The sequence below is a fragment of the Camponotus floridanus genome, unplaced genomic scaffold, assembly GCF_003227725.1.
Source record: "Camponotus floridanus strain SB8 unplaced genomic scaffold, Cflo_v7.5 scaffold70, whole genome shotgun sequence".
Taxonomy (NCBI): Eukaryota; Metazoa; Arthropoda; class Insecta; order Hymenoptera; family Formicidae; genus Camponotus; species Camponotus floridanus.
The window spans coordinates 293,604-310,772 of NW_020229839.1; the positions used below are offsets into that span (position 1 = coordinate 293,604).

The 17,169-nt window shown below is 38.4% G+C and overlaps 1 protein-coding gene across 12 annotated transcripts in view; it reads left to right on the forward strand.

The window, feature by feature from the left end:
* The window catches only part of LOC105257276 (probable nuclear hormone receptor HR38), a 359,016-nt gene that overhangs the window by 6,004 nt on the left and 335,843 nt on the right, over positions 1-17,169 (forward strand). For 10 of the 12 annotated variants that reach the window (XM_025413833.1, XM_025413839.1, XM_025413842.1 and 7 more), the window contains exon 2: positions 13,229-15,575. In XM_025413833.1, the coding sequence (XP_025269618.1) occupies positions 15,390-15,575 (186 nt within the window). In that variant the 5' untranslated portion in view covers positions 13,229-15,389. The remainder of the gene's footprint in view (positions 1-13,228; positions 15,576-17,169) is intronic. The other 2 variants (XM_025413836.1, XM_025413835.1) reach the window with 2 other exon arrangements.

The following is a 17,169-nucleotide window of genomic DNA, read 5'->3' on the forward strand; positions in this document are numbered from 1 at the left end:
ACTATAAAAATAAGATAAATTATCTCGGTATCTTAAAGTTATATAACAATACTATTTTTCTTCCATTATTTATCTTTGCTCGCAATTCATGTATGATATTACGTGTCATCTTTTTACTGAAAATTTCTCTTACACAATCTTTCTAAATTGTATAAAAGGTGAATTTTTTTATAAAGGTTTTACGGAATTAAAAATTTAAATTAAAGAGAATATACTACGCATATTTTGCGAGTATAATTCATACTATAAAGACAAATAATTTTATTAATAGAAGGATGTCCAAATGTAAAATACTAAAAATTCCTAAAAATAGAATTATGAAAAATTCTCGTTACTATAATCTTGTGTGCGCATATATATTTATTCTAGATAAAATGTAATATGTATAGATTTGCATTTCTAGAAAGATCACTTTAGGACTTAACTTTAAAACCTTAAGTATTTTGCGCATAGAACAGTATCTTTTTAAATTAATTTCAGGTATTATCTTGCACAATCCTTTTAACGTTGTTTTAATATGGATGCATATAAGGTTTAATTTAGATTAAAAAACTTGAAACAATCCGACTAAATTATGGTATAAATAAATAATTTCATCACCGAACTTGTAGATATTTTAAAACCCAGAAAAATAATGAAAATGAAAATGATAGAGAAAAAGTATCACTATTTACTCTTTAGTTTTATCTATTTATATATCTCTTTATATTGAAAAAATATTTTTTTCTTAAATAATCCTTGAGATAAATTTTTCCACGTATATATTAATTGATACACTAATGATTATGCTTTTATAAAATTTAATTAAATATAATTGTATTTGGAAAGATTAACGTTCGACTAGAAAGTTTTCTAAAATATTACGAATTATCAGCAGTAAATTGCTTTATATGATAAACTTGTAAGCTTCTAAAATGACGTTTTGGAGTAATATAATCGTGCCAATCCGTCGGCGGTCGACACAGTGAACTTATCGACGGTTATGCGATCGATAATTCGGAAAGGACGCATTCAGCCTTCTCCACCTTTGCCAGCAACTCTCGTTCTAGAGAAGCGTTGGAGCAATTGATCAATCTCGAAAGATAGATGGAAAGATACGCGTATAAAAGCGAAATATATTGTAAAATGCAGTAGTATATCGTCAGTATAAATGCATTTATTTGCAATGATTCTTGTTTTGCTTTAATCAAAATTGCGAACATTTAATTGAACATTTGATTAAAACTCAAAATTAAAAGATGTCGAGAAGAATTAAGCTGAAGGGGTGAAAATTTGATTAGACAATTTTGTGTCTCAGTTAATTACAAATGGAATTTGTCTTGACGGAAATTCAATTTCGTTAATTAAATTACGAGAACTGATAAGTAGCCGTTGTAATCGAATTTTGGTTACGAAGAGCTATTCGAAGTGAGGAAATACAATCGATTGCCGATTGTTTTACAGTACGCATTAATCCTTTGCTGGAAAAGAGATTCAAGGAGAAGGGTGACGTAATTTGAGCACATAATGTTGAGTTGTCGCGCTTGAAAGCGTAGCAACTCTAAGTGCACAGAGCATCACCTTTGCGGCATCTTAATCATAAACTTGGCAACGTATTCTGTTCAGCCTTGCACCGTAATGGTAAATCTAAGTTTACCATTTCTCTTAAAACGTCTCTTTAAATTTCTCAGATTTATACATAAATGAAAAATTTTCATATATTTGTTGTAATTTGTTGTTATAAATTTATTGTTTCGTAAGCAACGTATTGTATAGTAGAATTGAAAAGATTTGTAAGTTTTGAAATATCTCTCATATATGTATTTTATCTTAGTTTGTTTTTTTTGCAATATAACTCAGCATTATTTTTCAATTTAAAAAGTTTAGAATTTTATGATCGATATCAGAAGGGAGGCCGAGTTAAACTTAATATTGAAACTTTACTACGTAAAAGTATACGATATCTTGTAATGTTGATGCATATGATTCAAGAAGAAAGTTTCTCTTATTCAATGATTCAAAGCATTTCAATGTAAAATAATAATTGATAGGTATAAAAGTGTACAAGAGATTATTACAAAATTATAGTTGTCCAAATTAAATATATTTCTGCATGTTTTAATATATCTCTTATTCAATATTATATTCCAGATATTACTTAACGTAACTAAGTTTCGTTGCCAGAAAGTTTATTCAATGACACTTGGATAATATCTGATAGTATCGATACAAAGTATCAAGCATTTCTAGACGCGCGCATGCTGCCTATCGGGGTGTGCCTCGTTTTAATTTTAGTCCCATGACAGGCTGCGTTCACGTGAGGAACAGGCGGGTGGCGTTGACCCGCCGGCATAACCTACAAATATTTTTCCCCTCTACCCCTACCCGCGCCCCACCCTGCTTCCCTTCCATCGGTCGGTCCTTTCTCTTTCTCGCTCACCTCGGGCGATACATCAACGTAAATCCACGGGCGTTCTTGCGTTCCCCTTTTTTGGATGCTCGAACGAACTCGCAGTCTCGCTTGTAACCTCTCTCTTCTCCCCCTTACACCACTCTTTTCGTCTCTGTCCGCCCCTCTTCTTGTCGTGGCCTGTTAACCTTCCCTTCTCTTCTTCGCGATCTGGTACGATTGGGATTTCATAGCCGATACTGCTCCAGCGTGCAGCATTTCGCAATGCCAGAGCATTTGTTTGACGTATTCATTCAATAAATCCCGTGATAATCTCACGCAAATAAATCTTATGATTTTTCGCTGAAAATAAAAGTTACACAATGGTGATTTTAAACATAATTTATTCAAAAATTGGATCTAAGAAAATCTAAGAAAAATTCAGATTGAAAGAGAAAAAGATGATATTAATGAATTCAAAGTGCAAATCATATACAATTAAGATACAGGAACGAAAAGGAAATAAAAAAATAATCCGAGTGTATTTCTGCGCAAAATTGTGAGGAATTTTTCCATTCGTAAAGGAAATGAACGTTACGTAATCGATCTTTGATTGCACTTTCGAATAACAAAGATTATTAGAAATTCTATTTTATTCGCAACGAAATGAATCGATTTCTAATGAGGTTGTAAAATTCAAAAACATTCAGAAATGACTCAGACATTTAAAATTCAGTGAATTTCCAATAGGGAAATAATGAAAATAGCAAACTACACTTTATTACCTGTCTGTATCGTATGTCACGTATAAAAACATCCTTATTTAACATTTATATGTAAATCATAATTATTTACGCGTGAACTAGCTTATTGTGCATTCAGAAGCCTTCAAACATGTATTATTTCATTAATAATTAATGTAAACGCAAACAAATATATAATTAAATTAGTGGGAATCTATGTTCATAGAATCTATATTCATGTGCTAAATAGTTAAACAAACAATCGCGAATATCGGAGCAAACGCGTGATTTTGTCGATAGATGTTCCTCTGTTTGCCTTTCTCCTGCTTTCTCTCTCGTTTTCTCTCAACAATAGCATAATTTTTTCAAAACAGTTGTTGATAACGATCCCGGTTTTCGGATTCGCAGCTTGGTTGCGCGATAATGACCGCGTTTTCGCGTCAATTCGTGCGGCTCGCCGATAGCGCGTTCGTTGGCGCAGAATTTGATCTCGCGGGAACGATAAATATTCAAGGGCATTGCTCTTTCCCTTCGCATCCCATTCCGAGGAATTCCATGGCGCGGGAGAGAGAAAGAGGAAGAGAGAGGGAGAGAGCGAGAGTATGCATTTTGCGTGGCATGACAACGCGCTCGTAGCGCGGCCGACTTGCCGACAATGAGTCGGAATGAATGATTTGCAAGCGTTGAAATGCATGAACGAGCAGCCAGAGCGCAACGTCCGATTGGACGCCGAACAACCCCCGTCGCGCACCCGCAATCGCGCGCCCCCTCGCGAATTTATGGCTTCAAAGCGGCCCGACGCATCCACCGCGCCTCGTCAAATTGCTTTTGAGCGGTTTTTTAACCCCTCGCTCTCTCACACGCGACCAATTTCGCCTTCTAATTGCACTTCACCCACCGATATGTCAAGTGTTCTTCATCGAAGGAATCTGGCCGATTCGATCGTTTTCTTGAGAATATTTGATAAAGCCGGAAAATGAGTGTAGACTTTGCTTTCTCTACAAATCACAGTTACTGTTAAATATCGGTCTTATTAAGGCAGTTATGAATGGAATATATGAACAGAAAGCTGATTACCTTTATATCAAGCATTTTCTGCATATTTGTGTAATATGTAATTGCATCAATTTTTATTTTAACTGTACATTTTTAACTTTATTTAACATATCGTACATTGATTTATCGTACATTTAATTATATATTTTAATTAAATTTACTAAATTTATTATTAATTTTATAAATTTGTATTTTCGAATTATTAATACAATGTTATCGAGCTTTATTTAACTTTATAAATATTTCGCTACGTATATATACATATTTATTAATTTAAAGTGGAATTTATATTTCTATGGCACTTTTTGAAATATAAATATACGTACCGATTCAAAACGCAAAATTATCTACCATTCATTCTCGGTATCCCGCTTATGTCTTGACGGTTTTAATAAATGAAATTCCACTACATTTCAGAATAATTCGCATCAATAAACCGGCTCGAGGGTAGCTTTCCTCTGAAACGTATGCGTTATTTTTTAATGCGAGTACTCGTGGAAAATGTTGGTTGTACTGGTTCTGATCTCGTGCACGGTGCGTTTTTAGCCCGAAAACGCCGCGCGTGGAGAGGCTCGTTGGGACGAAAAATATTCTTCGTATAATTGCACGCAACCATTTGCGTGCGATGGAAGCCACGGGCATGTGGAAACGGACTTGCTGAAAATGATACTGCGACACGACGCGATGTTGCTCCTAATGTAATGAGAATTAGCGACTGAACGTTGAATATTTTTCTCCTCACTCTGCTTCTTCATACAATTTGGAATTTTTTTTTAACAACAACATGCGGGATCTTCCTCTTCCGTGGTTATATTATTTGTATTCCCCTAAGATTAGAACATACGAGTATGTTCGTGTAGGCCAAAGTTACGCTTACGTTAGCGTTATATTTACCTCGGTATTCGCTCGAGAGAATTAATATTGCTTACGAAAGACTTCCATAGAGCGATGTACATCTCTTTTATGTAACGTTTCTTTTATGCTTGATTTTTTTTTTATATAAATGTATCAGGCAAAATTTTTGATGAAAATATCTACTCGATTCTCCTTCGTAAATTAGATGGAAAATTAAATATAAAGGTCATGTTGACAATCTTGTGGCAAATAAAAGATTGCATAGTAATATTAAAATAAAATCTCTCAACGAGAAAATTGAAACAAAATTATGAATATTATCAAAAAAGCTGCTTATAATTTTCATAAATTAACTCAGTTAATTTATTAAAGACTATTTCAACACAGTTTGTATCGCGTATCCCTGATACCCCTATATTATCACAACTTTGACGGTCCAAACCCAGTATCGCGTGCGAAGTTTCGTTGGATTAAAGTTGGAACGCGTTCAAACGATGGCTCGAAGCGCAGTGATAATTTCTCGGGTATTTTACGAAATATGTTCTCTCGTCGTGGAATCTCGGCAGATGCGGCAAATTTGTTGGTCCATAGATACTTAAATGTCGAAAGTGTGAACGTAAAGCCAGGGCGTTGTGCATTTTGCACCACCCTGTTCGAGCGGATGCTCGGCGGCGAATCGGCGATCGATATCGCCATTGTTTTCCATTCGGTTGATAATGCGCCTCGGCTTTATACGCATGGTGATCTCGCTTTAGCGCATACTTCCCCATTGTGCGTCCGCGTTTCTCAAACATAAAATTTTATAAAATCGAGCCACGTGAGACGCGCGCATAAGAGATACCTAAGGGGATACGCTTCTCTCGAATTTTTAAAATTCCTTACAAAACTTTATAAAATACACACTGAGATTCTGCATATTATAACTATTTTTTGTAACTATTTAATTGTAACTATACGGTATATTTACATTAAAATTACATTACCGAATTTATTCAATTATTCAACGTTTCTTTTACACGATATTATACGTATTAGCGCAAGAAATACAAAAGAGTTTAAAAATAGAATTTTCGGGATAAGAAAATATGCACGGAACATGTAATTACTTGAGCTATAAACAGCTGGTGACTGAAGCGATACGACTTGCTAATTTTAAAATTCTTGCTATTGAAAAAATAATTATCGTATCCCAAAATGCAATATATCTGAAGACACAACGATTTTTTTTACTTTTACCGATTCTTGATTCGATTTTTCACGCTTAAAAACAAGCTAACACGTATTGCACGCGTTGCAGTTTAAAATATTCTCCGCGTGAATTATCTCATTGAATTATCTCATTCGCGTTTGCGAATGTAAATATGAAAATGTAAATAATATAGCTTACACGTAATACCTTTTGCCCTGCTAAATTGCTTACTTTTCAGCGAAACATAACTGCGGCGTAATGCACATAACGCAACTTATGTTGGCATAAATTTCAGGCGTTTAATTCTTCGTTTGTTTCGCTCGTTGCTTCACATGGTTTTCGCGCCACTATGTCGTATTTATACTAATAAACTTTTCTGAAAAATCAAGTCACATTAACAACTGAAACGTTGAGCTTGATGAAACCGTTGAATAATAAAACGTGGATTATACGTATAAGTAGACGTATAAGTGATTTTAGTTAATTAACTTCAATTAAAATGAGATTTTTCTAGGTCGCAGTCTTATTTTAAAAAACGTTCTACTTTTAGCAAAATTTAGATTATGAATTCTACGGTGAATCTCGCATTGATTTTCCATCAGAGTGATTATTTAATAGGCGATCATTAGTCGCGTCAACTTTTCCATTTTTAGCGCGTGGCATCGATAAGAAAATCTCGAGTTTCCGATTGCTTAAAAATATAACGAAATTAAAGAGATAGTCATTCATCGATGTACTTTTTATATGTACTTTTTCATCCTCTCTAAGTAGCGAAAATTCGCGAAACAGCGATTATACGACGCGCGAAATGGCGTCTAATTGCGCCCGGCATGAAATAGCGATTCGCGTAATTCGAAAGCGGGGGAGGAGGGAGAGGGAGACGGGCAGGCGGGCTTGTTACAAAACAAATTGCATCCTGCGAGCTCGCGCAGCCAGCCGGTTATTATCCAGGCGCGATACAGGCTGCAGCCGAATGTCAATTACTTCTTGCGCCCGCTCGCGCGCTACTTTGTTCGACCGGTAACTTCCTTAATGAACGGAATTCGGCTGGTGCGCTCCGACTGGGCAGGCGGATGTGTTTCCGGTCTTTCTCGGCAACTTCCCCGACAGCGTGCTGATGTGGAAGGGTGGATTCTCTCTATCCGCTCGTAGGCGCGCAAGAAAATCGTGCTTCCCGCTTCGCGAATTCTTTTTTTGGGGTTTTCTATACGTACCCATTAATAGGACGAATTGGAAGGATCCATTGGTATGCAAAGAAAAGTTGAAGAGCGAAGAATAGTGGGATGTATGCGAATTTATAACGGGATGACGCTTTCGTTAGTAGACGCGGCACGTGTCTTATTTTTATGACGACGCATGTATTTTAAACCCTTTTAAAAAGATCCACTTACTACCGTCCGCGGCATCGAGGTTTCGCTCAGATTTACGTTGCCTCGCGGAAAAGTTCTCGAGAGCCTCTTTCGTCGAGTATTTTTTTGCGACTCACTATTTCTTCCTCTCTCTCTACTTTGCTATTCTGCTTCAGCAACACACTGTCGGTCGATGATTGTATCTATGTAAAAAGAATTGCATAAATTATTTAATTTAGCTTCGTTTTTATTATCTACTTATCAAAGAGATGAATATTCAAATTTATGAAATTATATGAATAAATGAACTCATATGTCAATCAAGCGCGTATGTATGCAATTTTTGCTGTCATATTTTCCACTTGACATGTATATTTAACACGAACATTTATGATGTACGTTAAATCAAATGTTTTAGAATTATGTGAAAAGTTACAAAGTTGGAAATTAAAATTTTTCTGACAGAGAATATTTTGGAATCGTGATTATTATTATGCGAATTTATACGAATGTAACTTACGTGGTAAGAGAAATGTTCTTGCTCGACACACATTTTCTCTGCTATATTTTAGATTAAAATTGAGTTTAAACATTTAACGGAGCAGTCAATTTCCAGATCGAATATTAGAAAATAGAAAGGATACATTAGAAACCTACACACGAACGTTACGCGTGGCAATTATCAGGGTCGCATTAAAGGCGCGACTAAAGGAGCACCGCTTGTATTCATACACGAGAAAGAAATACGATAATATCGAAAACATAGTTTGCTCCTTCGGTACATACCTAAAATCCTTTTAGCTAATTTAATCGGACCTAATTCCATTACACAGCCGGCAGCAACCCTTAAGCCCGGTCGTTCCCATTGTTTCATTCCGTTAATTTCGCTCCTCTTTTTTACTTTACTCCCAGTCTTGCGCACAAAGGGAAACCTATCGAATGAACGAGCGTGCACATGCACACATGCACACATGCACGCGTGCGGAGCTGCACGTGCCCGCTCATACGGTCTGGGTAATCAGGCGCAATCTATTGGAAATGTTAAAAATCATTTTTTCTACCTCATCGCTCTTTGTTCTCCCCCTTCTTCTCTTTCCCGCGCACTCCTACGTGGCTTTATTAGCGTCTCTCTCGTTCTCGTGAATTCATCTTCTGTCGATCGAATCGCCGGCTCGTTCTCTCTTTCTCTCTGTCTTTGTCGGCGTATCGTCGATGGATTTGTCCAATCGACCGCAATCACGTATCCAACGGTTGTATTATGATGGCTTCGTTATAAATGGACCGTCTGACAAATAAAAGCTCGCAATGAGAAAACCGCGTGTCTGGTTAATATCCGCTCTGTCGCCGTTTTCACAAATCTGCACGAGATTTATCCTTTTTTTGTTATTTACTTTGTACTTGGTCTCAAATGCTGCGTGTAAAACATAATATGTATGCTAAAAATTACATAATTTTAATAATAAATTTATTTATTCGGTATACTTTAATTTTTAGACTTTTCTTTTTTAATCAAAAAAATTAAATTTTTTGCTCAACGATGTGAGTGTTGAATACATAAATCCGTAACATTCAAATCAGTTTTCGATAAATTTTATATTATCAAGATATTTTGATTCTTGGGAAATTTAAAAAAAAATGGAATTATTAGATTTTAAAAATTATTAAATTGCAGCACACACACTTATAATACATAAATAATGACATATATTTTGAGAAATGGGAATAAAAGAATAAAAGAGATCTCAGGGATATTCAGTGCGCCAACATGTTCTTGATTAGAGAAAGATTGAGTTAGCTACAAGTATTTTTGAGAGGGAGAGAGATAAAAATCTGTTATCTCTTAGGAATCTTCGATGTTCTAATTTGATTTGCGTCGTGCAAAGACTCGCGCTTGCTGCAACTTTTAATGATAGTCGGAATTAGACAAAGTGTCGAGTACTCTATTATACCCAAGGTTCCGTATAATTCAATAAAAAAGTAGTGTCGAGATTTTTTCATGGCTTTAAATAAATCGCGATGGAGCGTGCAACATTCGCGCGTTTGACGCACGTGCTCTCACACGTGCGTGCGATAGATACGCGTATTCGTCGGTCACAGGGCCTAGGATAAAAGGAGAGATTAATTAGGGATTCAGTCCTTTTGCAACGCCGGATTCGGCTCAGACGATGAGAACGACCTTCGAAGGGTGCGAGGAGTTCGCGGCGACAGAGACGAGGACGAGGTCGAAATGTCTCTGTGTGAGATATTGATTTGCCGGCCCTCTTTCCTGCGGTAGTCACGTGAAAGAAGAAGTGGACGAAGCTCGAAGCCGCATTCGTGCACGTATATCGATTCAACCGGCAGAGAGAACGAAAGAACGAGAGCGAGAGGGAGAGAGAAAGACGGAGACAAAATGAGAATGAGAGAGACAGAGCGCGGTCTCTCGAGCACGCGAGTCACGAAAGAAAGAGAAAGATCCGTACGTTAGTCGTGTCTTGCCTGCTCGGCTCCGTCTTGTACGTAATAATTATTAATAAAGCCGACCTTCCCGTTTTTCCCGATCAAAGTTTCACGTCGGCGCCGCGGCAATATCAGCGATTCGTTCCAGATTAACAACACGTGCTATCTGACTCATGTGCGCAGGCACATTAATTCTTATCTGAACGTAATATGCCTTTCTTGAAGCAATTTTTTTTTAATAATTTAAATTACAATATTATTATTTCGAATTATTATAATATGTATTATTATAATATGTATGTTCTTAAATATACATGTGTAATATATATGTTCTTAAACATATTTGATTAACGTTTACCTAAATTAATGTGTATATTTAGAATACATTACTATATTAATATTTTGATACTTATTTACTTTTTTCATCTCACGAAATATAATATAATATAATAATCAATAATATAATGATATGTAATAATCAAGGTATTCTTTCTCCGTGTGAGACATTAAAATAAAATAGAAAACATTTTTGAAATAATTATAAATAATATAAATATAAAGAATATATATGCTAATGTATATTGACAATGAGCATTTGCGATGAGCGAAAAAATGGTATGCATATAATAGTGCAGTGGAATTTGGATTATGAATATAATTCTAGATTATACTACAGGCTGTCAGTAAATGGAAGTAGAAATATTTCAGACGAACTACAGCAAACGAGCAAAATACATAAATCCAATAGGTTCATAAAACTAAAAAGAGTTTATATTTGCCTGGATAAAGGTTAAATCTGAATTGACACATTTCCTTTATAGATGCGGCAATTTATTGCAAATTCCATACATACGATGTAAACTTATTCGTAACATTTTTCTCTTCATCTTCTTTTTAGTTCTGAAACATATTTTGTTGATTTTAACAATTGGTTTTATTCAAAGATTATAGGAATTCTCAGATTATAGGAATATCCACGCTTATTCGGGATGTATGTTTAGACTTATTGGATACATGACATGAAAGTTTGAAATATCCGGAAATACAGTAATATTGGAATCACGCAAAAAATATTTTATTTTTGGCGCTTATAGTTGTTGCATAATATTTCGCGTTATTATGTCGAGCGATATTTTTGAAATTTAATGCATTCGACTTCTATATTAACCGGATACAGGATACAGGAACGCATTCAATTTTTACTCTTTAAAATAGTAAGCGGAACGTTACTTTATATTTCTTTCTTTCGAAGGAAAACTCGATTCTAGGTTTAAAATTTAAGTTAAAATATTTTGATACTGACTCTAGAATTTTATTTATAATTCTGTCTTGCAATATGAAAATTATATAAAAAATCAGAATATTCAAAAAATATATAAATAGACCCATTTCAATTTATTCTTTCACCTTCTACCCAATTATTATTTCTCTCATTTTAGAGAAAAATATTTCCAATAAAAATTTCATCATTTTACGTAAATAATTGAATAAATAAATATTTTAATATCTCGAACATTAATTTTAATCGACTTTCTCTTAATATTCTTCTTTATTGGCACGTTTAGTAAAATTAATTTGAGCAAAAAATTTATATGGTTTGATTTTGAAAAATATTGTCGATAAAATCTAATAATAAAACACACAATATAAAAATATATTTTATGCATTAGATTTCCTCCTAAAAAATATGGAATTTTTATTTGAAATATTTGTCTAAAATAGATAGAAACAATTTAAATAATTGGAAAGAGGAAGTGATTGAATAAATTATTTTATTGTATATGCAACATATAGATTTTTTTATATATTTTATCTATTTTATATATTCTGTATATTATTTGTAAATGTTTTACTATCCTATAAAAATATAATAATTTACCTTGTACCAAAATATGTGGCACACATACACATATAAAACGATAAATAGAACATGAATCTAAATTCTTGTGTTAGAAATTGTATAATAAATCGGCTATAAAGTAAACTGTACATACTATGAGGAATTAATTCTTAAATACTGCTCTTTCTGCGAGCACGTGTGATAATTATCGCGCTCGACACCGGATAATATCGAGACTTTAGCGGAAGCTTCGCGTAGCGTTATTTCAGCGATTCTCGCGGAATCCTGACGAAAACAAACGATCGCGCACGAAACGTTTTTCTTGGCCGTTTGTGTACGCGCCGGACGCGCACACATACGTCGTCATAACTGCCAGGTAACATGAGAAACGGCGGACTCGAGCCCGCTTTTCGTAAGCGGCTTACTTGCGCGACGGAAAATTGTACTAGTCCTGCTCGCGCGCGTGCCTTTTTCTTCGCCTTAACCGTGTATCTCTACGTCGTCGTACATAAAATGCACGACCGTGTCCCCGTTTCTCCCCCTTCAGCCCCGAAAGCGCTCCGATGTTTATGCCGCGCATAAGCAAACACAGTTTTTCTCCGGCTAATGTACGCAGGAGATCGCGAAGAGTTATGGCACGTTGCGAGTTTTCGCAGCTAGAATTATTAAATTATACGGCGCTTCACTTCTCTCTGGTGTGCGCGACGCTATTTGCTGGGTCGATTAAAGCGCTTACGATGCTTCAACAATATTCGTCATTGAATACTGTATGCATTTTTAGCATCGACTTTGCCCGAAGAAATTAATTGTGTCATTAAATTATATCCTTCAAATGAAAGCGATCAATAACCTTTTCACTATAAATTATATCAGACTTGCAAGATTTTTAACCGTTTTTTTTTTGTTAAACAATCTGATGAACTGATATCGCTAATCTAATATTCCGCTTATAATGGATGGGGTTGGCGCGGATCGCGAATACTGGATGTGTACGTTTTTTGACTCTGTATTCAGATCCAGCAGATCTTTGCGCGATTTATTTGTGTTTTGTTGATAACGGGTCGTACCGCGCCCCGCTGCCTGTCGATATTTTATTTTATTTTATTTTTTTTCATCGTCGAGTCGCGACGTATTCGCAATCTCGACATTGATAACGTCTGTCGTTTGCTCGAGCGTGCTTGTGCATTGCGTAGTTTTGCGCTTTATCGAGTATATCTGTCTGTCTGTTCGCGGCTTGCGCTTAACCCCGCGCGTCCCCCTTTTAACTCTTCCCCCCCTGCATCGCCGTCACCCCCTATTATCCCCGACCGCTCAGAAGCCCGAAACAGAAAGCATTTTAAGCCTTTGCATCCGCAGTAACGCGAGTTTTCGCTTTTGGTATGTTTCCAGAACAGCAGGAACTGGAGTTCGACCGCGCGGGAGGAGCCAGCAGCGCGCCGAATAAATGACGTAAATCCGAGGAACGGAAGCGCAACGTCACTCGCTAACTCGCAATTCTCTCCTCTCCTCTCCCCGATCCCCCCACCCCGCCCTGCCTTACCCCCCCGGAAACCTCCCTCTCTCTGTCTCGTCGTTTCCGCGCCTTCCCTCCTGGAATACCCCTGCCCCCTCTTTCGTTCGGGTCCGATCCCGACACGACCCGAACCCCAAGCGCGACCCAGCCACCGGACCTTTGCCCTCTCTCGTCGCCCCGTACGTCCGCTTTGTCGCGCCCGTCGTCTTTACGCGCTTACAACACCACTCTCTTACCCCTCCCGTTGGTCGTTCGTCTCCGTTACCGATCTCTCTTCGCACGCTTCTTCATCGGCATCCGCGTCCGTCGTCTCCTTTCCCGGGCATCCCGCCCCCGGAATTCCGAAATAACCGACTCGCACGCCGACAGGACGGCGCGTAAGGGTTTCCTCCACCTTTTCACGCACGGAGCGACCCTTCTTTCTCCCACCCTCGTCTTCTTCTACTTCATCGACAGCAGCGGCACCGATAGACCACCGTGGTGAACACGGTCCTGCTCCTTCGCTGCATCCGACTACCAACACCAACGTCCTCGTTGTACTCCTTCCAGTAGATTCGCCATCGCGAGAAACACGCGTTGGCTGGAAACCGGCTTGAAGGACGCCACGAGACCGGCTTTTCGAGACACGCATACGTAGGCAAAACACACATACGTAAACGTACACGCGCGCACGTCGGTACACCCTCAGCAGCGACCAACTGGCAGCCTCCTGTGTGTAATAAAGGAAGAGGAGATACGCGTACAAAAGCGCGCGCATCTAGAGAGCACACTCCTCTTGGTCGACGTTTAGCTTCGAAGGCTTTCAAGCTTTGCCCGACTATTACCACTACGTCCTTGGCTTCTCGAGTGCTGCGTGCTGCAAGATCAAGGGAAGATAGAGGAAGTATAGAGCGAACGAGGAGTCGATAGACGAGATCGACGACCTTCGCCATCGCCTCGTCGCGAAGCCAGGAGAGTATAGCGGCTGTGCCATCTCGCCTAAAATCGACCGGAGCCTAATCGCTGTCGATATATAACTTCACCCTCGTCTTCTCGCTTCTTTTCCCCTTTTTTCTCGGTGAGATATCCTCTCCTTTCCTCCCTTCGCCTATAGACATCCGGCTTTCACACCCACTCGGAGATTATCGGAGCGGAAAACGCGTGTGCCACGTCAACCTCCTACGCCAACGGCCTACGAGAGCAAAGAATCTCAAAATTGCTAACCATCGACGACGCCTAAACCCGCCGCCGCGATCCTACGATTAATTCGCCGCGACGCGGAATCAATAACGGCCCGGAGAGACACGACGCTGATAAGCCACGCTCGAAACAGCCGACGTTGCTGATAAACGTCGACGCTCCGCGAGACGACGATTCGCCGAAATATCACGCGGCAACAACAACGACGAGAGCCAAGCGCGACTTTAACGCGAGGAAGATCGAGATCGCAAGAGACCCAGTAAGTGATTTCCCACGCGGAGGATCCACGCACAAGAGACAGTTGCGGGTCGTCGCTAGGCGCGTACATGAGACATTAAGAACGTCGAGCATCGTGCTTAAACGGAAGATCTGCCGTCTGTAAGGTATAATTAGTTTGAAGTAGTTGAACGACTCCGAGGCACACGCGGGATTTCGCGTTTCTCTGTACGTGTAGAAGGTGATTGAGAGAGAGAAAGAGAGAGAAAGAGAAGGAACGAATGAGCGTGTGCACGTGAGCGAATGGTAAGAGAGATCGACGAGACAGGGTGAAAGCGGAACAAGGGTGGACGTTGCGAAATCCCGCGAGCGACTGCCGACGAGCTCGTGTCGCGAGTTGCGATCGTATCCCATAAACCGAAACGTATATATCCTTGGCAAGATCAGTCGACGCGAGTGCACGCGACCGGGGAAAAAGGCGCCGATCATCACGCGAGGAGGAGTTTAGGAAGGAAGAGTGGGAGAGGGAGAGGAGAGTTATCGGTGGTGAATTCGGTGGTGGAGAGTCCCGGGACTTTCTCTCTCTAACGGTAGAGGTCAACGCACGAACGGGGGATTCTTCGGTCTTCCAGGAGTGGAAGAATGGCAATGGTCAACATGAATAACCTACTGAACGGCAAGGACTCGCGGTGGCTGCAACTGGAGGTCTGTCGGGAGTTCCAGCGCAACAAGTGCACCAGGCCCGACACGGAGTGCAAGTTCGCCCATCCGCCAGCTAACGTCGAGGTGCAGAACGGACGGGTCACCGCCTGCTACGACAGTATCAAGGTAACGAACCGTTGCATAATCGAGTTTCCGTGCTCGCGCATAACGAGCGCGTTCGCGCGGAGCGGAATCGCCGGCCGATAAACTCCGCCTTCACTTATCCGACACCCTCGGATAATCGACCAAAGTTACCGCCGCTATCCCGCTGAAATCTGAAGCTCTATCATTATCATAGCTATTTGTATCAATGCGCGTATCGGTTCTCTCGACAAGTTGGACAATTCTCCCTACTTGATCTCGATTCTGTTGGATAAGTGAAGTTGAACCGTGCGGCTAATTCAATCTTGCTCTCGTCCCTCTTTGCTAATAGTTTTCTAATGTCGAGTCAAAAATGTTGAGTCACGGTGCGATAATAACGATGCTGTTGCAATTTTGAGAAAAACTACTTTGATTCTCTTAGATACGCATCGTTTTGATTTATACAGGGTGTCCCATTTTAATGCCCCACCCCAAATAACTTTCTTATTTTTAATTTTAGAAAAAGATGTTTCAGACAAAAGTTGTATGGTTTCGAGGGGGACATAAGATGGTACCATTAATTTGATCTTGAAGAGTCACATGAAGGTTACGTGAAGATCATTTTCAATTTCTTAAATGGAACACCCTATATATTTTTGCATATTCTTGTAGCTTATCTCGAGAGCTTTCCAAAACACTATAAATAAACATTTTTTCATCAAGTACGTTTCGAGTAATGAGGCTTGAAATCATTTCTTAATTTTACATAAACCATAAAATATCTTGTAAAATATTCATTTTTTGATTATCTTACCTTAATACTTTTATGTACAAAATAATGAGAGAAATCCATTGGTGCAAAGAAAACATACAGTTGTTTTTAAGAAAAAAATATGTAATTTGCAATTAACAATTCCATATTTTTTCTTAAAAACAACTGTATGTTTTCTTTGCACCAATGGATTTCTCTCATTATTTTGTACATAAAAGTATTAAGGTAAGATAATCAAAAAATGAATATTTTACAAGATATTTTATGGTTTATGTAAAATTAAGAAATGATTTCAAGCCTCATTACTCGAAACGTACTTGATGAAAAAATGTTTATTTATAGTGTTTTGGAAAGCTCTCGAGATAAGCTACAAGAATATGCAAAAATATATAGGGTGTTCCATTTAAGAAATTGAAAATGATCTTCACGTAACCTTCATGTGACTCTTCAAGATCAAATTAATGGTACCATCTTATGTCCCCCTCGAAACCATACAACTTTTGTCTGAAACATCTTTTTCTAAAATTAAAAATAAGAAAGTTATTTGGGGTGGGGCATTAAAATGGGACACCCTGTATTGTAAGTTCAAAGAAAAAAATCTTATCGCTGGATTACCTTCGTACCAAGAATAGATAAAGTATTTAAAGCTGATATTTAAAAAAATTATCGACAAGTGATCGCGAGTCTCTCTGAACATTGAGACTCATGCTTGCAGATTATTTTCTTCTAAAATACGTCCTAAAAATCTTATTGCAACGCAGAAGTTAACCGCGCGCATTAGGGCTCTTTTCATCCCGCCACAATCGATTCAAATGAATACATGTGTAGGATCGTCGATCGATCTCCCGCCTGCGCTTTCCGATTGCT